This window comes from Conger conger, chromosome 18, assembly GCF_963514075.1.
Source record: "Conger conger chromosome 18, fConCon1.1, whole genome shotgun sequence".
NCBI lineage: Eukaryota > Metazoa > Chordata > Actinopteri > Anguilliformes > Congridae > Conger > Conger conger.
Window position 1 is genome coordinate 14,157,655 of NC_083777.1, and position 25,909 is coordinate 14,183,563.

General features: G+C 41.9%; 1 protein-coding gene across 1 annotated transcript; it reads left to right on the top strand.

Moving 5' to 3' along the window:
* Positions 1-490: 490 nt before the first annotated feature.
* On the top strand, positions 491-25,568 carry LOC133118608 (uncharacterized). Its single transcript, XM_061228720.1, has 10 exons — positions 491-1,045; positions 4,583-4,658; positions 9,010-9,089; positions 10,577-11,906; positions 13,079-13,225; positions 15,505-15,665; positions 15,974-16,142; positions 17,401-17,464; positions 17,951-18,050; positions 24,686-25,568. Exons 1-10 carry the CDS (start codon positions 491-493, stop codon positions 24,740-24,742), a joined length of 2,739 nt encoding a protein of 912 aa, XP_061084704.1. The 3' UTR covers positions 24,743-25,568.
* Positions 25,569-25,909: the final 341 nt, after the last annotated feature.

Genomic DNA, 25,909 nt, shown 5'->3' on the forward strand with positions numbered 1-25,909 from the left:
TTCAAGACAAAACCAGAACAGAATTGACATTTCTATTCCTGATTTTAGGGAAATCCGGAAATTCATTATGGCCTTTTAGGACCTCTTTGCAACTGGATTGCTATTTTTACTCATATTAACCTTCAGTACTTGCTGTATTTTTTTTCGTTGGAAATTCAGGTAAACAATTTGTTTAATGTTTTCTAAACAAAAGTATGATAGTCACACTTAATATACAGCTTAGGGACTGAGTGGCCTTTTTTTTCAAACTCTGTTCTAAACTCTAACTCATTTGTTCTCATTTGATAGGTCTGTGAGGGATAGAGCATGTAAGAGTGTTGCTGCCCTTCTGCCGTTTCAGATGTAGGAACAGGACGCTACGAAGCCACTGTGTTTGCCAAAGTTTACAAGCTGCCGCCAGGGCATTTTTCTGCTCCTTTTTGCCGTTTCTCCTGGCAACCATAGGCAGCTTTCCAGATCAGCTCATTAATAACTTGTGTGGGGCCCCATTATGGAGGCCCTGAAACTGGAGACCCAGCAACCTGAGCTGCTCGGAGGAGCCAGCTACGTGTCAGCTGGGCATCTGAGCGTCTCTGAGGGGGATGAATGCTACGCGGATCTCTTGACGTCTCGGGTAGAGACTGCACCTCAGACGCGTGGGTTACTGGGCTACAGCGGCAGGCACAGGGCTGACGGGTGGCTGCCAGACCTGGAAAAGGCACAAAGCCACCTTGCACAGGTCCTCATCCAGGACAATGAGGTGCCGAGTGTCGTGGAGAGGACGTCGTCTTGGCCTAGCATTCCCGATGACGCAGTTAGCGCTGAGTCAGCACCGGCGTGCGTAGACACCCTCGCTCCTGCGGCCCTGTCTGGTGGGACCCCAGAGGGCGGCAAGGGTCCTCTGGGGAGCTGGGGAACCGCCCGCCTCAGGTGTACCCCCGGGAGGGAACAGGTTCGACTCTGCGAGCTGGGCTCTGTTAAAAACGGCTGGCTGCCCATTCACAAGAGAGCGCTGCTGTTTGACGTCCCCCTGCATGTGCACGACAGTGACGACCCTCCCAGCCTGGTAAGACACCTGCTAACTGCTGTATAAAGGGTCCTGCTTAAAAGCAGCTGTTAAAAAAGCCCATGTGATCATACTGTATGGAAATTAAGTCCTGTTTAAGTAAATTTTTGGCCGCATGGAGGATGTATTAATTCTCCCTGAAGCTGCCTTTCAATTGGTGGGTGTGGATTGTAATATTCAACTAAGCTGAAGAATTTAATTAAAAATATTTTTTTTTTTTTTCATGCCATGGCAGTGTATGTTATTTGAAGAGAACAGCTCTAGGTGTATCGAAGTGCACACAATTATAAGACAAAGAGGTTAAGTCTATATACATACGTTTTAAATGCAATGTCATATTCTGCATTGTAATGCCTTGGAGCGATGGAAGTGCGTGTGTGTGTGTGTTGACGTGTGTGTGTACATGTCCGTGTGTGTTTGTGTGCATGTGTGTGTGTGTGAGAGACTGAGAGAGAGAGTGATTGAGTGTGTGCACAATTAAAAGTTGTGCTGGTAAAATGTTCTTTGGTTGGGGAGAGCCAGATTCCAAGAGTTCTCTCACAGCAGGACGTAATTTTGAGAGAAGGGTTTAAATGTCAGAATTCCGAACGGATTACGCTCCATGTGACCACATTCTTCTTATCCCAGTCAGCACTGTGTGCTTGTGTTATTGAAGGACTTGATGTGTTGTATCTCAGCGGTTTCATTGTTAATAAAACTACAACTGACATATTTCCTTTTAATCTACAAGCTCTAGATCACTGGTTTGCAAACTCAATCCTAGGGACCCCCTGTGTATGCATGTTTTTATTGCAATCCCTGAAGTTTAACAAGCTGTTGATTTGTCTTACAGTAATTAGGTGCTTTTCATGTTGAGAGGGATTATTTACCCTCTTAAACTGCATTATGTCATAAATAGCTAAGTATTCCATGAAGAATAATGGATTGTCATGTTGTGCTTATTATGCAACAGTATATTGCAAAATAAATACACGAAGAGCTAGAAAATCATTTAAGTAATCAAATTAAAGACTATGCTGAATTAGGCTCCTAATTGGTGAAAGTGTGGACACATTGCCACTAAAACTCAATTTGTGAGATGATGAATTCAAAGACAAAGCAAATGATAAGGAGCCAAACCTGCATTGTGCTCACTGGCTAAGGAAAAACAAACAGAACAGACTTGTTGAACCACCTACAGTAACCTACTATTGACTCACATAATTTGATCAGTCATGCGCATGGCTATTCCTGACATAATATGGCTTAAGAGGGTAATTAATTCCTCTAAACCTAAAGAGCACCTCATTAAGAAAAAATAAGCAGGGTCCCCAGGACAAAGGTTGGGGATCACTGCTCTCGATTATGGTCGTGTACTGAAGTAGTTTCACTTTCCCCAAGTTGTCCTATAAGATAAGACAAGTTACGAAGATAGCACTTTATTGATCCCACATGGGGAAATTCAACATACCACAGCAACAGAGGTACAATCAGAAGAAAAACTCACACAGAATAATATTTAAAAACAAATAAGAATAAGAATAAAATTCAAATAATACAAATCTAAAAAGCTATAATATAATCATATAGTAATAATGTGCAATACTATGTTTCCATACACTGTACTGTACACAATAATTGTAGTGCACTGTATCTGTTATACAATCTTCTAACTCTAATAAGGACACCTTATGCTGTTGATACATACACAGAGACAGGATATTATTCAGTACACAAACACCTCCATTCTAAGCCCAACTCTTAAACCATTATACTGTGCGGTCGTCCAGTGTATCTCAGTCAGTAGCAGGAACAAAAGGCCCTATAAAATAAAGGCCTGATGTACTCCAGCCTGCACATTGTAGTCTCTCAAGCTGGCCAAATCTCATTAGGAATGCCTTCGAGAACTCCCAACTGCCAACTGCAGCAATAACCACAGGAGCAGACTGAGGGGTCCTCAATGTGGAGGGGGCTTAGTCATGGCAGCAGGGAGAGTCCACTGGGAGGGTGCAGGGCCACAAGGTGGTTCCACAAGTCAATTCTGGCAACCTTGGGGTTTTTCCCTTTCTCACAGTATAAAATTATTAATTCCTCAGTCATCAAAAGGAATAGCAGCAGCGAGACAGCAAATATTCTTGTGCATGCAATATATTGTTTGTATTTCACTCTGAGAAAATATTTATATATAGAATATGTATATATGTATAGTGCTGGCTAGTGTTCATATTTAATGTCAGATCTACTGCAAGGTCAATATTTGAAACTGTTAGCCACACGCAGGCACACACACATGCACACACACAGCGGCCACTGTATTAGGGACACCTGCTCCTCCAAACAAAATCATGTGGCCGCAAGTCAATAGACACTTATATGCACTTTATTAACTGCACACTAGCTTGTTAATGCAAATATTTAATCAGTCCAAATGTCATAATGGGGAAGAAATGTGTTCTAAGTGACTTTGACCGTGGTATGATTGTTTGTACTAGATGAGGTTGTTCCAGCATCTCAGAAATAGCTGCACTCCTGGCGTTTTCACACAAGAATGTCTCTAGACTTTATCAAGAGATGGTGTGATAAACAATATGCATCCGGTGAGCAGCAGTTGTGTGGGTGAAAAAACCTTGCTAATGAGAGAGGTCAGGAGAGAAATATTTGAAGCAGAAAGGCCACAAATGCTGTAATAACACCTGTTTACAGCCGTGGTATGCAGAAGGGCATCTCTGAAAACATGATGTGTTAACCCTGGAAGCAGATGGGCTGCAGCAGCAGAAGAGCATGCTGGGTTACTCTCATTTTTGCGAGAAACAAGCATATGAGGGCACAGCAGGGACATGATCACCAAAACTTGATGATTGACGATTGGAAAATAAATTGGCATACAGAGTACAAAGGATTTGGCGTATACAGGACAAATCTGTGTCCAGTCCTGCCTTGTGTCAAAGTTGCAGGCTGCTGGTGGTGTAATCTTTCAGGGAATGTTTGGCCTCTTAATAACGAATGTGAGTCATTTGAATGCCAGAGCATACCTAAGCAGGCCATGTGCATCCCTTTATGGCCATAGTCTTTTCAGTTTTTTCAAATGGATACTTCCAGCAGGGTAATGTGCCATGTCACAAAGCAAACATCATCTCAAGCTGGTTCCACAAACATGTCAGTAGCTTCAGCTTACTGTACTGTAAGACCCTAGATTTCACTATTGGGTTGATTTAGATTATATAAAGAGCAGTGAACAGTTATAGTAATTATTTTGGTAATTTATTATAATTAAATTTCTGAAATATATTGTAATATTATGGCATTTAATTATTTTTGAAGATGAATGCATGTATGCATATTTGTACAGGTATATTGTTGGACAAGAGGAATTCTAACAGCATTGGAACAGTTTATTTTTAAAAAATGTTTTGTTTATTTTCTAATTGATACTTTGTTGAAAACAAACTTTTTTGTTGCTTAGGAGGATTTGTTACTGGAGTTTCTGAGCTGGGACACATAAAAGTACAGTTTGAAGTCACCTATTTTGAAGAAGTTTTCATGTCACTTGTTTTCCAGGAAAAAATGAAGGCTTACATTGCTGCTACCACCCCCAAAGGGTACACCAAGAAATGGAATGGAAATGGTCACATAGGTAAGCTGCTGTTAAGTAGGGCTGCACGATACATATGATTGTGATTTTTTACAGCATAATATGAATATTGCCACCATGGCAGCTCAACCATCTTTTTCCTCCCCCCCCCCCTTTCTCTTTAGTCATCTGATCAACCTAATGTAGTGTGCTGTTAAGATGAAGTGCAGCTTCATGGCAGCATGGCAAACAGATTAAAAAACCTAGATATAAAGATGCTATTTTTATTTTTAGGTTTTATTTTATTTATTTACCAAGAAACCTGTGGCTAGCAACAGCTAAGGGCACATGCCCACAAAATGAGATCATTAGCATTGCTTCTGCAATTGTGATACCATTCAATTACGATAAACTAGCTGGTGTCATTTTCATCGTCATGGGTTGTAATGTAAGATGTCAGGGAATGATACCTCAGGCCACTTTGTTGGTTCACCCTGTAACTGCATAGGAACAGATGTTTACATTTTGATTAAATATCATCCATTCCTGGCGGCACGGATGGTGCAGTGGTTAGCACTGCCGCCTCACAGCAAGGAGGTCCTGGGTTCAAATCCCCGTCGGCCGGGGGCCTCTCTGTGTGGAGTTTGCATGTTCTCCCCGTGTCTGCGTGGGTTTCCTCCGGGTACTCCGGTTTCCTGCCACAGTCCAAAGACATGCACGTTAGGCTGATTGGAGAGTCTAAATTGCCCGTAGGTATGAGTGTGTGAGTGAATGGTGTGTGTGCCCTGCGATGGACTGGCGACCTGTTCAGGGTGTATTCCTGCCTTTCGCCCAATGTATGCTGGGATAGGCTCCAGCCCCCCTGTGACCCTGTTCAGGATAAGCGGGTTAAGATAATGGATGGATGGATGGATCATGCATTCCTACCCTTCAGTAGCCTTTCATGGAAATTGATTCATTTGACACCCAAAATTGCCATGTATGAAATGTTCCTCAAGCAGTGCTCAGTGCAGAAATAGTCCTTAGCATTGCTACGTACACAAGCATTGCATTGCTAAATACACCTTCGTGTTAATGCAAATATTTAATCAGCCAATCAGCAAGTAAATGCATAGAAGCATGTGGTTCAGAGGTTCAGCTGTTGTTTAGACCAAGTGTCAGAATGGGGAAGAAATGTGATCTATGTGACTTTGACTGTGTAATGATTGTTTGAGCCAGACAGGGTGGTTTGAGCATCTCAGAAACTGATGATCTCCTGGGATTTTTACGCACAACAGTCTCTACAGTTTGCGGAGAATGCTTCGAACAAAACAGCAGTTCTGCGGGCAAACACGTGCTAATGATAGAGGTCAGAGGAAAAGGGCCAGACTGGTTGAAGCTGATAGGAAGATGACAGTAATGCGCAAATAACTATGCATATGCTGTGCAGACACACAACGTGTCAAACCTTTTAAGTTGAAAGGCTACAGCAGCAGAAGACTTAATAAGTCTAAAAAATAATAAAGTCTAATAAAGTGTTCACTGACTGTATAATTTAAGGGCCTTGCCCAAGGGCCCAACAGCTGTGTGGATCTTATCGTGGCTACACCACGGCTTGAACCACCAACTTTCCAGGTCTCGGTCATGCACACTAGCCTACAGGCTGTATATCTGCACATGGGAGTTTTGCATTTCAGGCCTGCTGTGCAGCTCATCTGCTTCCTCACAGGCCCTAAAGCCCACAGCATCACGACCCAACCCTGTCCAAGTCAGGCGCTAATCCCTGGCAGAATCGCCTCATTCAAAGATCACGATAAACAGAGAACAATAAACAAAGCCAATTCCAAGCGGACCATTTTCCCCATGGCCCAAAAGCGGTGCACTGCGCTGAAAGAAAAGTGTCACGTTGTGGCACAAATTTGACCACGCCTCGGAATGACTCACTCGAGGATGACACTGCTCTTCGGTGATAAAGCAGCAAAGGAATTCTGGGAGTATAGCTGGAATGCATCCCCCATTTACTGCTGCAATTTTGTTTTGACCAGCATATTCTGGCTGAGCTCCTCTCTGTTCTCTATGCAAATTCATTCCTCTCTACTTCATCCATGGACTCACGAGGCCCACAATTCCCTTGAGCATGGCCATTTACCATTTACCATGACCTGACTTAGAGCTTGCAAGGGAGATTGTAGTTGAATCTTAGTCTGCACCAAACTGATCTGTAAAGTGTTAGCTTATTAAGCTAAAGGCGCATCTCTCAGCTAGCGGCCTAATTGCTTTATTTCCTGAGTCTAAAGAAGCGAAATCACTTGCCGCGGCCTATGCACTACTCACAAACCAACGGCCTACGACTCCAGCATATTACGTATTATTAACTGCGTATGTAGCACAATCTTTATGGAACTGGGCTTGCAGGTTCTGTTCAATTCAATTTTAACAGCACTTTTTACAGAGACACTGTCACAAAGAATCTTTACAGTGAAAACAATAGTCCAATAGTAAGAGATCTCAGGAGGCACCTGGCTAATGATGGGGAGCCCCTCCACCACTGGCCAGCATAGGGATCTGTCCACACAAATAATAAAATTGGCTGGGCAGGTTGCAGTCAGGTGTAGAGAAACTACAGAACCCAGGTAGCATTGCTGCTGTTGAACCTGTGGGCAGGGTACTTAACCTGAATGGCTTCAGTAAATATCTAGCTGGAATTTAAATTGTCTACATCACTGGAGATGAGAGCACCTGCTAAATGCCTGATGTGCAATCTGAAACCTGGGTGTCAGTCACACTGTAATCTACAGCTCTGTGGCAGGGTTTGGGGAACAAATGGCACTGTTCTCCTTCGACATTACAGCTGTTCACTGAAACCTCATGACAAATCAAAGCACAAGAATTTATGAATGTTTAATTTTCTAAGTCTAGATAAATCATATCTGATTGAATTCCCCTACCCCCTGGCTTTGGGCCTGGATGTTTAGCGTAGAAGTATAATATTTGATGACAGCCATACAGCAAAAGGTACTGTTCATTTGAAGAAATGAGGAGTGGAGTAATTTGAATTTTATCAGGAAGCCGTTTATTAATGTCTCCACGTTGTCTCTTTCTCCTCCTTGGCACCGGAAGGCAGTTGGCACATGCCCCTGAGACGTTGTCAATCCAATTACTGCATGCTGCCACAAGCACACTTTGCCCACAAAATGCAGTCAACAAATAATTACTTGACTGTTATTAATTAGGATGCAAATACACAAAAGCTGTGACATGGGAGTAAACAGTCAGCATCTGTATTTTCTAATTATATTCAACATTAGTGAAGTAAGTAGAACAATGTAGTTTATTTACTGTTGAATCACAGAGTTTATTCATAGTTGGTATTTTGTGAAGGGGCTATATACATATAGAAGATAATTGAAACTCCCATGGACATTTGAGGTTGTCATTTCGCTCCTAAAATAGGTCTTGCATGAACTTATCGTATATCTATTTCATAACATTCTTTCCTTTTTCGGACTGCATAGGCCTTTTGGAAAATGTGTACATTGTGAGATTCCATCTCAGCATATCAGCCATGCATAACAAATGTTTAACTGTGGAAGAGAAAAATATGTTCCACATCAAAAAGTAATTTTACCTGCTATTCCCCTGGTGTTCGCACTTAGCAGTTTTCTCCACTGACTGCTATGACATTGATTAATTTTATAGTTTTGTTTGTTCATTTTCAAAAGTTTGAAAAGTTAAATTGCATAGTTCAAACTTGATGGTCCCTGAAGGGTATAAACATATGAAAGACAAATCTAATATCCAAACGCTGAGCTAACACTATAGAAATGCAAATTAGCAGGTTAGTTTCGGTTGTCCCACACACTCATCTCAAACTCATTTTATGCTACAGTACCTGTATTGGACATAAACTGTTCAATGCTGTGGTCTCAAACTCAGTGCCATGGACGCCCGTGTTTGTTGGTTTTTATTCCAGCCTCAGATCTTGATTATATAATTATTGCAATTATTTTCTGAATTAGTGCTGAAGGTTTGCACATAATGTATAAAAAAGTTCAATGTTATTTTTGTTGCCTAAATAACAACTGTTGCTTGTATTCTGTGCTTCAAGTTATGCCGTTAAAGGTATATGGCTGAACGAGTAATTGGAGTCAATTAAGGCAGCATTAGTGCACACACGTAAACGGACTTTAGTGTCCAAAAAAAAGCTTCATTTTCCGTACTGTTAGTATGAATGATATGTACTGGGAGGTTGAGACGTACTGTAGGAAGATGTTTTAATCCTCCCAAGGGTAAACTTCATAAATTCTTAATTTATTATAAATTATCAATACAAAGGGTAATATTTGTGTATTATTTATTTTTAGAAATGAGCAATTAAAATGTCATTTAAGTGATAAATGTATTTTATGAAACTATTTTCACGTTGTATCTACAGATGGAACTCAAGTAGAGAATTGTGCACAACCCAAGAGCTTTGGAGCGTTAAGGAGTCCAAGCAGCCCAAATGTAAACCAGGTAAAATAATATTAATACACATTTCATATTAATTTGTAATAATTATTCTGTTACTAAGCAGTCTTTTCTCTTCTATAGTACAGGAATATTAATGTGTAGACTGTTAGTTATTTTACTATATGACAGTAATGCAGTCAGACACTTCTGAGTTGGAAGTAGTTCATTACCATCAGGGTCATCATGTTAAACTGATGAAACTTCACAGCATACGAGACTTAACATTCATTTCTGCCATATGGACAATTCTGCAGTAATGCCAACCTGAGCATGAAAAAATAAACATACTTACTTCAGTTAAACTTATTATTATGTTCAGCCAAACCTCCTACATTACATGGATAACACATTTTCTGCATGATATTTACAAACATGTTTGTAAATTTAGAACATGTATAGTCTCCCCAAAATACCTGTGTATTTGTTACAGTGATTTGTCCAATTTTTTAATTTTGGGTTCAAAGACAATCACATCCATAATGTTGGAATTGCCCACATTTTTGTCAAGGTACTAAACAGGGAGTCTGAAGAATATTCTTTTAGTCCAATGTTCCTTGTCAAATTGCATCTCTAATGTGGATTTCTCTTACGTTCTGGTGAAGGCTCATTTTGTAGTATAATTGCTGAGAAACAGAGCACACTGACTCAGTTCATGGTTGGAGAATGAAGATATTTGTTTGTTTAGAACCTTCTACAATGCTGCTTTAGTATTTGTCAAAAGCACCTTTGACATTACGGACAACATTCAGGGTAAACACAGTAGACTGTGGTTGACTGTTATTCCTAAACAAGGCCAACATGTCCACTGTGGTGTTTTCAGTGGAAACAATCATCCAGGGAGCCAATGGGGGATTGCCCCATCCTCCAAATGTTGTGTGTGTTGTACACGGAAATCCAGGAAGGGTTAAACGGCAACTGCACAAAAGCAATCAGTTTGAGTATCTGCAAAATTGGGTTTTTTACCCCTTCCCTTTCCTGGCTGTGCCATCTGAGGTCAGTGCGTTTTCTCTCACATCTTATGAGTACTGCAGAGAAATCTACCCTAGTGCTGGCTACTAGTAGCAGATACTTGGTCCGGGCAGTCTTTAAAGAATGTGCTTACAACTTAGCTTTACTGTGGTAGAACAGGGCTAAGAAAATAAGACTAAGCATATAGCTAAATCTAAGCTGCTGTTGAAAGCTCGTGTTAAATCAACCCTACCAGTGTTTGAGTCCGGTCAGAGTATTATTTACCCTACTGGAATTACAAAAGTATTACAATTGTTTTGGAATATATATGTGTTCGTATGGTTCGGAAGAATTGGCTGAATTGAGGAGAAAGTGAATTACAGTTTTAACAGGGAGTAAAGTATTCTCAAATGTATCCTGTTATAATTGTAAAATTTTGAGATGCTCGTGAACAAGCTTTTGTGAGGCCCTTGTGAGGCCCTGGTGAGGACCCTCACAGTGGTTATAGAATTAAATACATCCTCCATTTCCCCTTTCCTCAGGCATCAAGCTGCTGGAACAGGGACAGGGAGAGGAACATGTATGAGGAGAAGACGACATGCTGGCCTCCGCACTCTGGTCTCGTCCAATCGAACAACTCCCTCGTGGATGGGGGTGTAGCTCTCTACCAGGGTTCCTTGCCACAGAGGATGTCGAGTGCCTCTGGATCCCCGTGCTCCAAGGACACAGACCCTAAGAATCAACCTAAAACAAGCTTCTCATCCATCACCATCACAGCCCGGAGGGTCCCTCAGACTGCAGGTGCACTCTCTCAGGAAGGCCCAGAGCCTGGCTTCTCGACCCAGGCAAGGGGCCCAGTCACACTGGGTGGGGACCTCTTGACCCAGGCCAGGAGCCCTGGATCCCAGGCTGGGGACCTCTTGACCCAGACCAGGGTCCCTGTAGCCCAGGTTGGGGGCCTCAAGACCAAGGCTTCTGAGGCACACCCTGCCCCAGCCGGGAGCTCCATCCAAATCCTCACCCCACTGCGCACCGTTGCTGGCGGTGAACATGAGCCAGTCGTGTTCAGGAAGAAGCCAGTAGCCATAAAAGTGACAGAGTACCAGCAGTCCTTCCACCCAGGCGAGAGGGCAGCTGCAAGCAGGCCCCCGGTGTTCAGACACAGTTACAGTGGGCACGACCATAACACGGACGCCCTCGGCTTCCCAGGCCGACTGCAGGACCCCAGAGCCCAATCGGTCCGGTCCTGCGCCCACCTAGACCTGCCGGCCAGGCCTACCAACTCTGTGCTGTACCTGGACAAGTCCCTGTCTGTGTCTCTGCAGGAGCCCGAGAGCAGGAGGGAGGTACACAGGTCCACCCTGTCCCTCTACCTGTGCGGGGTGGCCCCAGAGGAGGCTTCGGACGGGCCCCGGAGGTCCCTGAGCTGCTCGGGCCGGTTCGTGAACCCGAACACTGCCCCAGCCGAGCTCAGTGCCCCCGGCCTGAAGCTTCCTGGGAAGTCGGACCCCAGTAATGTTAGCGACAAGCCCTCCAGGCCAAATGCGCACTCCTGTGTTTTGAAACCGTCACTCGGAGATACACGGTCCTGTGTTTTAAAACCATCACTCAGAGATACACGGTCCTGTGTTTTGAAACCGTCACTGGGAGATACACGGTCCTGTGTTTTGAAACCATCACTCGTTGATGTACGGTCCTATGTTTTGAAACCATCACTGAGAGATGCACCCTCCTGTGTTTTGAAATCATCACTTGGAGATGTGCATCAGCTGCGGCCAGAGACCGACAGGCACGGCGGGGAGCCGGGCGAAGAGGCCCGGCATCTCTCGGGAGATTTTGAGATGCGACATCCTGTTTGCAATCAGCCGCGAGGTAAGCGGTCGTACAGTACACTACTGAAGATGCCCTGCATATGCAGTTGAGTGTTCCTTTCAGGAGCCATTATTTTGAAACCAGAGGGGACAGAATGGCCCTGCAAGAGAGAGGGAGCAAGAGTGACATAGAGAGCCAGAGAGAGTCGGGGAGAGAACGAGTGGGAGAGGGATGTAGCTAGCAGATAAACAATGCCTTTCATCATTTTTCATGCTTTGTTGTACCTTGATGTTTTCCTCATGTATCGGTAATGGGATAATGTTGTAATCCCCTGTACATGCTGAAATGCATATGGCCGGTATATTCTGTGTTGCCACAGGGATCTCGGAGATCCTGTTTGATTTTTGCCTCTTGTGCTTTCACACACGTCTTCTGCATGCATAGACTCTCCACATAGCCAGTTAAACATATTTCAGAGGAAAAGTTGAGGTATAACGTGGTGTATACAGCAGTATGTGGTGGGAATATCTCTGCCAAAAGACCTATGTTCAGTTGCTTGGAAACCTGCAGGTTGCTTTTTGAAGATACTGTAGGAACAAATAGAGATTCAATTAAATTCAAAATGCTCAATTATTGGTGAATAACTTTTTGTTTGGTATATGCTACCTTTTCACTTTTGCTAGCACTTGCAATGAACTCTGGGGTAGAATAGGTGGAAATATGGCTGATGCATCCTTATTTACTAAGAGTCATTGCTTATGAAAGGTGGGGGACAAAGTAGCTTCTCGCAGAATTACCAGCCTGACACAAGTACATTTTCACTCACATGTTAAGTGAATGGGTGCTGAGATTGCACTCGTGAATCACAATATGAGGTGATATCTTGCAGCATAGAGGTGATTGGGCACACAGCGATTGGTCATTGCCCTATCCACTAGAGCAATCTTCCTGGACCTTGAGACCTTGTTGTTGTATGCTGTGTATTCCACAATACAAATAGTCCCAGCCACGTTGGAATTACCCTGCAGCTATTTTTATTGATCGTCTGCATGTAATCTTTGAAGAATGATGTGACATCTCCCTGGGGTGAATATTGTCATTTGTATTTAAGCGATGCCAGCGTGGAATCGTCTGTCACCTGTTATCAGGATTTAGATTTTCTGAAATTGTACTTTCGTGTTCGTTTCCATGGGGGTCTAGTAAGTGTTAATCGGTCTTTTTGTCCTTTCCAGAGCGGGTAGTGCATAAAGGCCTTGGCATGATCTTTGGCCGCAGCCCTGATCCGGTTATAGCCGATATCAAGCAACAATGGAAAACCGTGCCAAAAAGCACTACTGCACAGTCTTCAAAGACACCCTCTGACTCTAGTGTGGCACTGGGTATGAATTCTACACATTTACTTTTTACCATCTTACGTGTGTTATTTGCATGTCTGATTGTAAAAGGTCACATTTATATTGCATGTGCAAATACTTCCTCAAGGAGTTGAGGTAAGTTTCAGAGGTTAAGAGTATGTTTGTTCAAATGTATCCCTTTGGCACCAGTGATGAACAATATGCTGTTGAAATGGAGTGTACTTACTTGGACAGAGCTAGTTCATATGTGACTCGATGTGGTAAAGGGGGTATCATTGCAGCTCTCAACACGTACCTTTTTTTTTTCATGTGAATTGAGAAGATAATGTATCACTTGCTGGGATTGAGAAATCTGTTTTGGAGGTATGGCTCGTTCAAATATGTGTGTCTGACAGAAGTAATTTTGAGAAAACAACCTGTTTTGTGAGCGATTGTTACAGATTCTTCCCCAAATGTGACCTTAGTGTAAGAACTATAGTATCTGCATGTTGTTGCTGGTAGGGTGTCTGCATGATAATACCCCCTTTTTCACATTGAGTCACCTACAGTGGGGCAAAAAAGTATTTATTCAGCCACCAATTGTGGAAGTTCTCCCACTTAAAAAGATGAGAGAGGCCTGTAATTTTCATCATAGGTACACTTCAACTATGAGAGACAGAATGGGGGGAAAGAATCCAGGAAATCACATTGTAGGATTTTTAATGAATTAATTGGTAAATTCCTCAGTAAAATAAGTATTTGGTCACCTACAAACAAGCAAGATTTCTGGCTCTCACAGACCTGTAACTTCTTCTTGAAGAGGCTCCTCTGTCCTCCACTCGTTACCTGTATTAATGTCACCTGTTTGAACTCGTTATCAGTATAAAAGACACCTGTCCACAACCTTAAACAGTCACACTCCAAACTCCACTATGGCCAAGACCAAAGAGCTGTCAAAGGACACCAGAAACAAAATTGTAGACCTGCACCAGGCTGGGAAGCCTGAATCTGCAATAGGTAAGCAGCTTGGTGTGAAGAAATCAACTGTGGGAGCAATTATTAGAAAATGGAAGACATACAAGACCACTGATAATCTCCCTCGATCTGGGGCTCCACGCAAGATCTCACTCCGTGGGGTCAAAATGATCACAAGAACGGTGAGCAAAAATCCCAGAACCACACGGGGGGACCTAGTGAATGACCTGCAGAGAGCTGGGACCAAAGTAACAAAGGCTACCATCAGCAACACACTACGCCGCCAGGGACTCAAATCCTGCAGTGCCAGACGTGTCCCTCTGCTTAAGCCAGTACATGTCCAGGCCCGTCTGAAGTTTGCTAGAGAGCATTTGGATGATCCAGAAGAGGATTGGGAGAATGTCATATGGTCAGATGAAACCAAAATAGAATCCTTTTGGTAAAAACTCAACTTGTCGTGTTTGGAGGAGAAAGAATGCTGAGTTGCATCCAAAGAACACCATACCTACTGTGAAGCATGGGGGTGGAAACATCATGCTTTGGGGCTGTTTTTCTGCAAAGGGACCAGGACAACTGATCCGTGTAAAGGAAAGAGTGAATGGGGCCATGTATCGTGAGATTTTGAGTGAAAACCTCCTTCCATCAGCAAGGGCTTTGAAGATGAAATGTGGCTGGGTCTTTCAGCATGACAATGACAACGAAGGAGTGGCTTCGTAAGAAGCATTTCAAGGTCCTGGAGTGGCCTAGCCAGTCTCCAGATCTCAACCCCATAGAAAATCTTTGGAGGGAGTTGAAAGTCCGTGTTGCCCAGCGACAGCCCCAAAACATCACTGCTCTAGAGGAGATCTGCATGGAGGAATGGGCCAAAATACCAGCAACAGTGTGTGAAAACCTTGTGAAGACTTACAGAAAACGTTTGACCTCTGTCATTGCCAACAAAGGGTATAGAACAAAGTATTGAAATTAACTTTTGTTATTGACCAAATACTTATTTTCCACCATAATTTGCAAATAAATTCTTTAAAAATCAGACAATGTGATTTTCTGGATTTTGTTTTTCTCATTTTGTCTCTCATAGTTGAGGTATACCTATGATGAAAATTACAGGCCTTTCATCTTTTTAAGTGGGAGAACTTGCACAATTGGTGGCTGACTAAATACTTTTTTGCCCCACTGTACATGTGGACATGGTGGCAGAAGACTCAACTTCATGTGTAATATGCTCTTACTTAAGACCTGCTATCAAACAGAAGAATTTATCCTGAGAACCAGGTGGCACTCTGACTAATGCTGTGCCTAGCTTGTAAACCAGTACAGTCATCTGAATGTCCTGGCTCTTCTTCCTACAGGGGAGGATGCTGGGAACCATTCAAACAGCCCTCGTATTGAGGGTGTGGTCCGGCGAGGCCCCCGGAGGACGGTTTGTGAAAATGGACCGTCCAGGCCTGCCAGCTGGACAGGGTCCTTCCCCATATCACAGAGCAGTACATCAAATTCCCTCACTCTCAGAGTATGTGCAAATTTGCCCCTGACTCCTCATTGAATGTGAATGACTATCCTCATCAGGAACATATACTTTCCCAGTGAAAAGGGTTCTCTATGTTTAACTCTTTCATTTCCAAGAGTGCCATATGGCTCTTGACCTTATAACTTTTCAACCAATCAGAATGACTGCTATATCATTGTTTTGAGCCCATAAATTATCAACTTTCTCAATTTTCCCAACCAAAGCCAAAACCCCTTGGTATTTGGGTGGAGCCACAGTACACAGTTCTGCAGTGGTTGGTCTGTGAAATTTGAATGTTTTGTTTTTTCCAGGAAGCTCTCGAGCTCTACCGCCCGGACTTCATCAGTCGCTCTCAGGGACGAGTGAAGAAGCTGGAGGAAAGGGCACAGAAGAGGAGGGCTGATCTGAACTCAGATGCGCATCTGGAGCCTGCTCGAGGCCGGCGGAGGAGGAACTGCACCAAGCCTCACCCTCTCAGTGGTGCGTTCGTCTCTGCACCCTCAGACACCGTGTGTCAGTACAGGCATGTAGGGCGGTTAGACCCTCAACTGCCACTGGCAAAAATACATTCATATTTTTGTTAATGACAAAACCTTTTCTTTCCCCTGTAGTAAGTATTGTGTGCTCTGCCCTATGTAAAATGGTAACTGGCTTCTCGGTAGATGTGTTCAAGGGTGAGTGATGGTGCTTTATGTCCAGTGGTCTCAGCCTGTGTATGAGATTTGATAGTTCAAAATGATGGAGCGAAATGTGTAAAAATGATGACCTTTTTAGCATCAACATCAACTGAATTGTTGGCATAAACAACAGTCCACACATGAATACTTAATATTTATTTTGTGAATAATTTAAATCCTCTACTCTCTTATGCTCGGTCTTTATTTATCATGATTTATTTATCATGGTTATATACAATTCCTTCATTTTCTTTCTTTTTTTCTATAATTTTTTTAAGCTCAGTGGCATGTTGGTGTTGCCATGGTTAAATTCCATTGTGCCTTGTGCTCTCTTGTGGTCAAATTGCAGTACTACACTTGTAATGGTTATGATTACGTTCAATGTTTTTCTATATATATTTATCATATTATCCTCAAGGCGCTATATAAATAAAATCTATTTTCATTACTATTATTATTATAATTTATCTGAAATGTCTCAATTGTTTAGTAATCAGAATGGATAAGTTGCCAGAATGTTGTTAAGTTGTGTACATTTCATACCTTCTAGAGATGTGGGTATTGTTTTTCTTATGGTTGGTGGCTAATCCAATTTGAAAACCAATAAGTGCTCTTTGGAAATGACAGGTTAAATAAAGGCAAAGCTGGTCTCTCACTTATGTATGCATCACTGTTTTTGCGGCACCTCAACAGTTCCACTTGTTAATTTAATATCGACAGAATGAAATGGTATAATACATAATCAACTGGCCAAACAAAATGTATGGCAGATTATTAGCATTGACTTTGAGGGCTTTGCAGAATAACAATTGGGCCTTACATACCAAATATGAAAGTTAACTAGCTGTTGTTCGCTTTGTCTTTTTATGAAAGAAGTGGTGAATTGTGTAAATACAGGTAGGCTGAAGGTTTTGTAATTATATAGAGGAAATTCTCATACAATGGGCTTAATGTGCCATTCTGGTTATGATCACTTGGTACCTTCTGGAGGTACAGAAATGGGGATAATAAGGTGTTATGACTGTGGATCTCAGTTGTGTCCTGATTGTGTGCGTTCGCAGATAACCTTTTCAAACCGAGGGAAAGGAGTATTTCCCAGAAAGATATGCAGCTCAGATCCAAGCGGTAAGTCAGACGCCGCCCGGAGCGGTCAGTCCCCATCCCCACTTCCCTGGCAGCATTCTTACAGTCCAATTCATCAGCGTGATTGAATAGTCCGAACAGAGGAACGCTCCGTCTCGTCAGTCTTAGCAACATTTGCAGCACCTGCCTCGAGTTATTTTTGCCCATTTCTTTTTGCATTTCACTTTTCTGTTGTCTTCTATCAAGACATACCTGATTAGATGCCATTTTCTTTGTTCCCATTGTTGGTTCTGTGAATGGTGTGATAATGCATCGTAATGAACTGATCCGGTAACAAATAAACTCCATCTGAGAGAAAATGGAGGGCGTTTTATCAGTGGATCCAGGCCCGTCAATGCGTTTCTCCCTGATAAGCCTCCTTTTCTTCCCCCCCGCTAACTCACCTCTCCTCATAAGCCCCCATCGTTTGGCCCAGATCTGCTAACGGCATCCAAATCCCCCCCATCCCCCTTTTTTTTCCATCCTCAGGATCTACAACAAGCTGCCTGAAGTCACGAGGAAGAAGGAGGAAGAAAAGAAGAAAGTCCTGTGTCAGACCAACAGACTGCGGGCGGAGATTTTTAAAAAGGTGACATCACCTCATTTCTGTAGTCACATGCATTCAAACATCCGGTTTCTGGTTTCTGGGGCTGGATTTTGGACTCAAGAGTGTTAAGAGATAATGTCTTTGTAGGCCAACTCAACAGTTTCTTCCGCCATAGGTCCCCTCTTTTTTCCATACAGGGATTTTCATTCCTGGCGAATATTCGATAAAGTCCGCTACATTGAAACAACGTTCATATTTTGCCAGCCACCACTCAAGTTTCATATGAGGTGACATTACCATTGTACTTTTGATATAGCAACTTGTTAGCAACTTACTTTAAGGAACAGAACAGCTTAGAAATTCAGTTGTTACTAACGGATGTAATTTGACTCGTAGAACTAAACGTAAAAGTCTCTTAAGCGTGCGTTAACCACAGACCTTAATATAATTAATAAAATATTATTTGGCAGGAATCAAAATCATGATGGGGAAAAAAACATTGGAAATCTGCCAAGGGAACCCATGGCTCAAGAATGCGGACTCTCTTCCAGGTTTTAGAACTGTCCTTCATAATATGGCATCTGAGGATTTAGTTCCATGGGCTATGGAAGTGCCTTCTATTGAATATTAGCAAGTATTAGCCAGTGAATCAAAATGCTTTTACCATCAACAGTGAAATGGACAAAAGTGTCCATTGGAAGCATTGGAATTAAATGACATTTAATTTCAGCAAATGTCCTAGGTTCTTTAACGGAAAATTGAAAGAAGTAATGATGTCATTATAATCTGTAGTCGTGTGAGCAGAGAGCAAAGTTATTGCTGCAACAGCCCTGTCCTACAGGCTCAGTTAACTGCGGAAAGGTCACTGCTGTAGTAATGTTGAAAGCATTATTTAAGCCTCTCTGCAGCTAAGCTAATGTTTATGTGTGTTTGTGTGCATAACTTGCCACAAGGCACAGCTGGCTTACTTTTTAATATTTTATAATAGTATTTTATTTGGGAGAAAAAACCAACTTGAACTGTGATTCGATTTTAAAGAGCAAAACATTATGAAGTTTAAGTGGATCTGTGTTTTTTCACAGTATATTTGTACTGTGCCTTTGTTAAGCAACATCACATAGGACACACATTTTGCACAGATGCAGTGTCATGCACAATGTAGGCCTAGTAGTCAGTCATATTTGTAGTAGTAATCCCTCCACTAGTTCGATCACAAATTCTGTAGGTGCCAAAGGAATGTGTGTAACAGGATGCTGATGTTCACTTTTTGGCCAGCAGAGAGCACAGTTTTACCTCTGAAAATGGCCATTCACAGTGGTAAACTTTGTACGGTATGGCACAAAGCAAGCTTCTCTGTCATTGTCATTGAACCATCTCCATGGATTCATTACCTTTAGATTTCACCACACCTGCACACTATGAGTGGAAGGTACATTACATTACATTTAGCAGATGCTTTTATCCAAAGTGATGTATAAAAAGTGCGTATCAAGGTAATTAGAACAAACTGAACAGGTCAGATAAGGTCCTCCAGTAAAGGCAGATATTGTACCTGGACCCATTGGGGATAATATATTAAAAATGATGATAATGAGCATACACCCATTCAGAAACATTGCCAGTTTCATCAGCATGAACATGAATTTACTGTACGTTCCTGTAAATCAAATGTTTATGATTTTACAAAAGCGCTGTTCCTTGTGGTAGAAAAATGGCATGGCATTTGGCATTTTGCAGACGCTAGAATGATTAATAATATCAGCTTCCATCTGCAGATGCTTCTTGAAGAAATAATATGAAGAAGCATTATGTGAGGCCCAGAAAGTAATTAAAATATGTTTATAATTAACATCATTAGCTGTGTTACTAATTGAGATTCCCCTCGGTGGTCTTGAAATCAACAAAACAATTTATAATGCTGCCGTGAATTTCAACATGAAGCATGTGTATTTACTGACTTTATTTTCCAAATTACAGAGCTAAAAGCTCCACAGGACTAGAAAGAATCTACTTCTTTGCCCAGTCATGCTGACGTTCTTGCAGTACTATGTCACCTGACTACTTTTTCCAAATTGGAGGGGGGGGGGGGGGGGCGTGTGTGTGTGTGTGTCTCAATGGGGGTGGTCTAGCAAACTTCACACTGGCACATCTCATACTATCACGTTTCCAGATCTTAAAAATGGTTAATTGACCTACAACCACTATTTTGGGGATTCTAGATCAGCCCATACCAGAATAGAGCAGAAGCCAGAGCGTCAATGCTGGGTTCATAACTTGGTGTAATCACTGGCTGACATAGTCTCTCCATATAGTGGTAGACAACACACATTTAATTAATCGCCATAGCTGTCACTTCCAAAAGTAGTCCTCAATATTCATTCATACTCAATAGTCACCAAAATGCTCACTGGGAGAGGGTTAATATCACTAAGTCTAGGTGGATAAAATAGGGTCCCCTGACCTATTTCTTGTCTTTTTAGTTTTTGAGTTGGAAGTTGGCAAGTCCTGCACCTTGGTCTGGCATTGTACATGTGTTGGAATTTTGGGCGTTTTTTTTTTGTTTTTTTTTGAGGATTGACTTTGACCTCCTTGGGGATCATTTTTGAAGGAATCAAGCTGTGGTTCTGTATTTCTTTTTCCATTAATTTATTTTGTGACTGTTTCTTGTCTATGTCTGTAAACTTCATTGTTTTAATGTAGTTGAAACCTGTCTCTAGATTTCACATCTGTGTTACTTAAATGTCTGCTTGAAGCAGATTAAAATTAAGACATTTAAGTACATCTTGATAAAGGTTGATCCAACAGGTTGCTCTGCCTATCAAAGAATTTTGCGATTGAATTAATTAATAATTTATATATTTGATCATTAATTACTTAAATCAAATCAATGTATTTTACATGTTGGATAAGTGAAGGGTTATGCGCTTATGTTTGGTATTCAGAATGCCAAATACAATAAGGGTATTGATTGTTAAAATTGCTGGATTCGGAAATTAACCATATTTCTCCTTAACTTCACTTCCCCAACAAAAAGGAATATCCTTTTTTTAGGATAGTCATTGACAGAGTAAACTTTGGAAATGGTAAAGCTTCTGATTTAAGTGCAAAGGAATTGCAGTTGTGTTAGCATTGGACTAAGCAGAGAAATTCTGCTTTTCCTTCCTGGACCTTAATCAATGGTGAGCTTATCCCTTTGCATTCTGTTGTCGAAGCCAAACCAAATTTGGTGGTGTGTGGGTCGGCTATTTTCATTTCAATCCATGACTTGCTCATGCCTCAAAATGGCACACTCCTAACTGCACACAGAAATCCATGCTTTGGCTAGTGTTGATGAATCCCACGCAGCTAGTGCATGAACATTCCTGATGAATGAATGAATATAGCAGCGTGTGGGTGATCATTTTCATAAATATAGGCACATTGATTGTGTCCTTTAGGTTTTGTTTATATTTACCTAGCTGTACATATCGCATTCAAATGCAGATAACAAAAAAAATCGACCAACCCAGTGTAAAGAAAGATGTACCTGTTCAGAAGTATGAATGCCCTGATGCCCTGGCAGTTCATTTGATACAGTGAGAATGTATGCTATCTCTGAAGGTAACCTTTTGTTGGTGTGGTTTATGATTCTCCTTTTATAAAAAAAGTTTATTAGCATATTTTATGCTATTCTCCATGGAATCAAAAGCAGGACGAAGAAAAACGCAGGCGACTGCTCTTTTTGTTTATCACACTGTACAAGGGAAAGACAAACTCAGCACATTTTGGGCTGTGTACTGAGAATATTTCTGAGGATTTCAAGTGTGTGGAGCTGAAACAGACCAGCCAAGCTTCTGCAATATGATGTAGACATGACTGAAAAATATCTTTCGGCAGAATTTCGGAAGGGTGGGGAGTCTGTGTTATAACCTCTGCTGCAGACACTATGGAGGTGTTATAGGGAGGCAGACAATTTACAGAAAATAGTTGTGTCATGCGATTATCTAATCAGCCAGTCGCGTGGCAGCAGTGCAATACATAAAATCATGCAGATATGGTTCAGGAGCTTCAGTTAATGTTCACATCAGCCATCAGAATGGGGAACATGAGATCTAAGTGACACATTACAACAGTGGTATGCAGAATAGGATTTCTGAACATACAATGCGTCAAACCTGGATAAAAAACAAAAAGGGGATAGGCTACAGCAGCAGAAGACTAAGTCTAAAAAAAAAAGTATAATAACTACCTAATATAGTGCTCACTGAGTATATGTGGTACTAATAGGCCTAGTAAAACTAGGAGACTGTCAGGTTATATCTCAGCTTCTACAGCTCTCCAGACCTGATGAGACCTGCTCCTGTTATTTTATAGGAAACAGTAAGAGGATTGCCTGACCTGTAGGATTAAAGGTCAGGAGGTTAGAGGGGTCATCTGAGAAAAAGGCACCCATTGCATACATCTAAAATTGCTTCACCTTCAAAGGCACTGGCAGACACAGGAAGGCTAGAACAATGTACAGCGCTATCATGACTGTTTATAATGCCATCCTGTCCATATCCCTCTGTTATGGATGATAATGACACCCCTGCAGGTTATTCCTGACCCAATAATGCCATAATGCATTCATTAATTCATTCATTATCCAAACCCGCTTATCCTGGACAGGTCGCCAGTCCATCGCAGGGCACACACACCATTCACTCACACCATTCACTCACACACTCATACCTATGGGCAATTTAGACTCTCCAATCAGCCTAACCTGCATGTCTTTGAACTGTGGGAGGAAATCGGGAGTACCCGGGGAGAACATGCAAACTCCACACAGAGAGGCCCCAGCCGACTGGGATTCGAACCCAGGACCTCCTTGCTGTGAGGCGGCAGTGCTACCCACTGCACCGTCCTTGCTGCCTTATAATGCCATAACGCCATCTCATTTTATCATTGCACAAATTGTATTATTATTTTCAAATATATGCCCAATGATATCAAGTATTTGACAAGATGCAACTGGTGCATTTTAACGGCAGTACTTTTGACTTTTGGATCACCTTGACTGTGTGCAAATCTGTAATGGGTGTTTTGTCAGTGCAACACATAGTCTTTCACGGAAAATGTCAACGTAGCTGGGGAAAAAGCTGGTCATCTTTTACAGTGCAGAATAATGGCATCTGTTTCTGCCTGCCTGAAGGTCACACATTTTTATGTGTGCACTTTATTGTATTTTTCTTTGCTCTAAGGAGAGCACAAAGAAAGAGCATTGACACTTAAATCGGTTGTTGTCAACACAGCCTTGGGATGCTTTGAGCCGAGATCCCTCAGCTCATGGGAAATGAAGAAACTGCAGTGGTGACCTTGTGGATGACAGAAAGGCCTGCAGTGTGCATTATAGTGGCGTTTTGCCTCAAGTTTCTCTCAAATAGGCAGTACCTCTGGACGGCTATGAAAGAAAGTGGCCCCGGACTCACAGCTTGCATACATACGCGCCATCATCTCACAAAAACCTTGAGAGAGAGAATGCGTGGGGCCTCCACTGTCCTCAGATATCCGCAACACTGGACTGAGAGCAATGGAGTGCACCTCGGTTATCTAGAACTTCCCCATGGTCCTGGATGTTCTCATGGTGTTAAGAACATCACCAGATCAGTCACCAACAGTACACAGTTAATCTTGGTTTAACAGTGTTTTGTGCTTGATGCTAGTTGTGTATGTGATGTTTCTGAGTGTCATTTTTGTTGTTGCATTTACTTCAGCTTATTACTCACTTCCTACCACCTCAGAGCAGAATCTTGGCTAAGTGCTACACAGACCCCACTGCTCTGGAAGCTAGACCCAGACTGGACTATTGTGTTTGGCATCAATTTGACCCCATTCAGCTTTCTCTTAAAAACCAGTTAACCTTTTTTCATCTGGATACTGTATGATTATTTCGTACTAAACCTGCAATACATGTTTTCAGAAGTCCTGTACCCACTCTGCATGTGTTGTATGGGCTTATTTTGACCCTGTAACTGTATAAAATGAAAAAAAAATGCAACCATTTTTATTTTCATGTCAGATCTCTTTGCGGATGATTCTGTTGCCACTTTCAGGTGGCAAACTTTCACTTCCTGTACCTCAGGCTCTAAAATAAGATGTTTGTCATATTCATGGATAAAAGGGTAATCATTTGGGAGACAATAGGAAGGTGACACACAAAGTGCCAAAGTGTTTCTTTTGCAATAATTTCTGTTTATTGAAACTGTTGGAATTTTACTCCAAACATAAAAGCGGTCATAGACATAATAGGAAGTTTAAACACATCTGCAGTGGCTGCAAAAGCCAGGTTTGAGGCAGAGCTGTCCATTCAAGGCAATGAGTGGATCTGCAGGGAGGGAGGCTGAAAGGTTATCATTCTTATCCCTCAGAGAGAGAGATGAAGGAAAGGTTTGGGGTGTACACAGCAATGGCAGAATTGCAGGAAGGAGTCTCATATCTTTTGTACTTGTACTTTCGTTTTCATTGCTTCTCCCTATGGATAAGAGTGTCTGCTAAACAGCAGTAAAGAATATGAGTGCGCACGCAACTGCTGTTAGCCCCAAGCTCTTTTCCACGATGGTACTTCTGTAGCCTTGCTCATGTTGTGTCTATGTAAAAATCAGTGTTCAATTTAGATTGGCAATTGTAATGACCTATACCACTTGTGCGTCTTGCAGAAACTTCTGGATCAGATTCTTCAGAGAAGTGGAGACCGAGAGCTGCACAAAAGCTGAGTGGCGGGGAAGGAGAGACCACGCGCAGCTGCGCTCTTTCAGTCGTCAGACTCCGGGGTGTTCGTGCTAACCCAATATGCGACGGAAGATGAACAATTCAAGATTTCCTGTTGAGAATTCAGCTGGAGCATCAATTATTCAATACAGCATTATGGACAGTGTGAGTCACACAGCCCCGGTATAAAGTGTTTTTATTATCGGGCTTAAATGAATTAGGAAAGATATATCAAAGTTCCTTATAGATGAATTTGATATTTCTGAAAGATAATGCGATAATTGGCCAAAAGGAAGAGTATTTTTTGAAGAGGTTTTATACATCAGAGATATTATTTCAATGGAACATTTGAGGTCACTCCATGTACAGCAGTTTGATTTTCTAACTCCGTTCTTGGTGTAAGCTTATGAGGCCTTGGCCTGTTGAATGAGTAATCTAAGGACAGTCTGCTCGGTCTTTAGCTTGGCCTTTCCTCTCTGACATAGTGTGTAGATTGGGCTTGTGTGCACAGACTCACCAGCATGTTAACTGTCTGCACTCCTGTCAATATGCGTACTGGGAACAAACACTAAAACCTGGTAATTTAGGTTCAAGCCCAGTGCTGAAATCTGCTGGTTCTCTACGAGGATGTAAGTTAGTTTTGCTTGAAAGTCAGTCACCTGTAAGCCTCAAGCACTTTTGTACTAAAACAAAACTTGATACTTGATTGATATTTCAGACATTTTCCAGAATTTTGAGAAGCTTTTTTGGTTCAGCATAAATGTTGCCTCTGGTATCAAGCAGCAAGTAGCCGAATATTTTATTTGTTAAATAAATGCCTGTAGTTGCATAGCTTCTGTGGTATGTTTTAAGACTATCCTGTGGTTTCTATTCTCCTCCTATTTATGAACATCACTAGCTAGAAAATAAACCAATTCCAAATAGATTATTTTTGGTGAAGCTCTTGACAGTCAAGCAGCATGGCATACTCTTCGTGTACAGTAGAATTTGACATGACAAATTTGGCACTAAATGCAAGTCATTGTCCGGAACTAGTTAACTTAGAAATATACTTTCCTAATTTAATATAAAAAAAGACAACCAACCAAGCTTGGTGCCATCTGCTCGTTATTTGCCGTGAGCATTCTGAGAAGGACTTCTGAGCTAATAGAACTCATGAGACAGCAGGATGC

Excerpts from the sequence above, each read along its gene's own strand:
- LOC133118608 (XM_061228720.1), top strand. The coding sequence starts at position 491 with ATGGAGGCCCTGAAACTGGAGACCCAGCAACCTGAGCTGCTCGGAGGA. Across the intron at positions 16,143-17,400 it reads CAAGCCTCACCCTCTCAGTG|ATAACCTTTTCAAACCGAGG; the intron begins GTGCGTTCGTCT and ends GTGCGTTCGCAG. Across the intron at positions 17,465-17,950 it reads ATGCAGCTCAGATCCAAGCG|GATCTACAACAAGCTGCCTG; the intron begins GTAAGTCAGACG and ends TTCCATCCTCAG.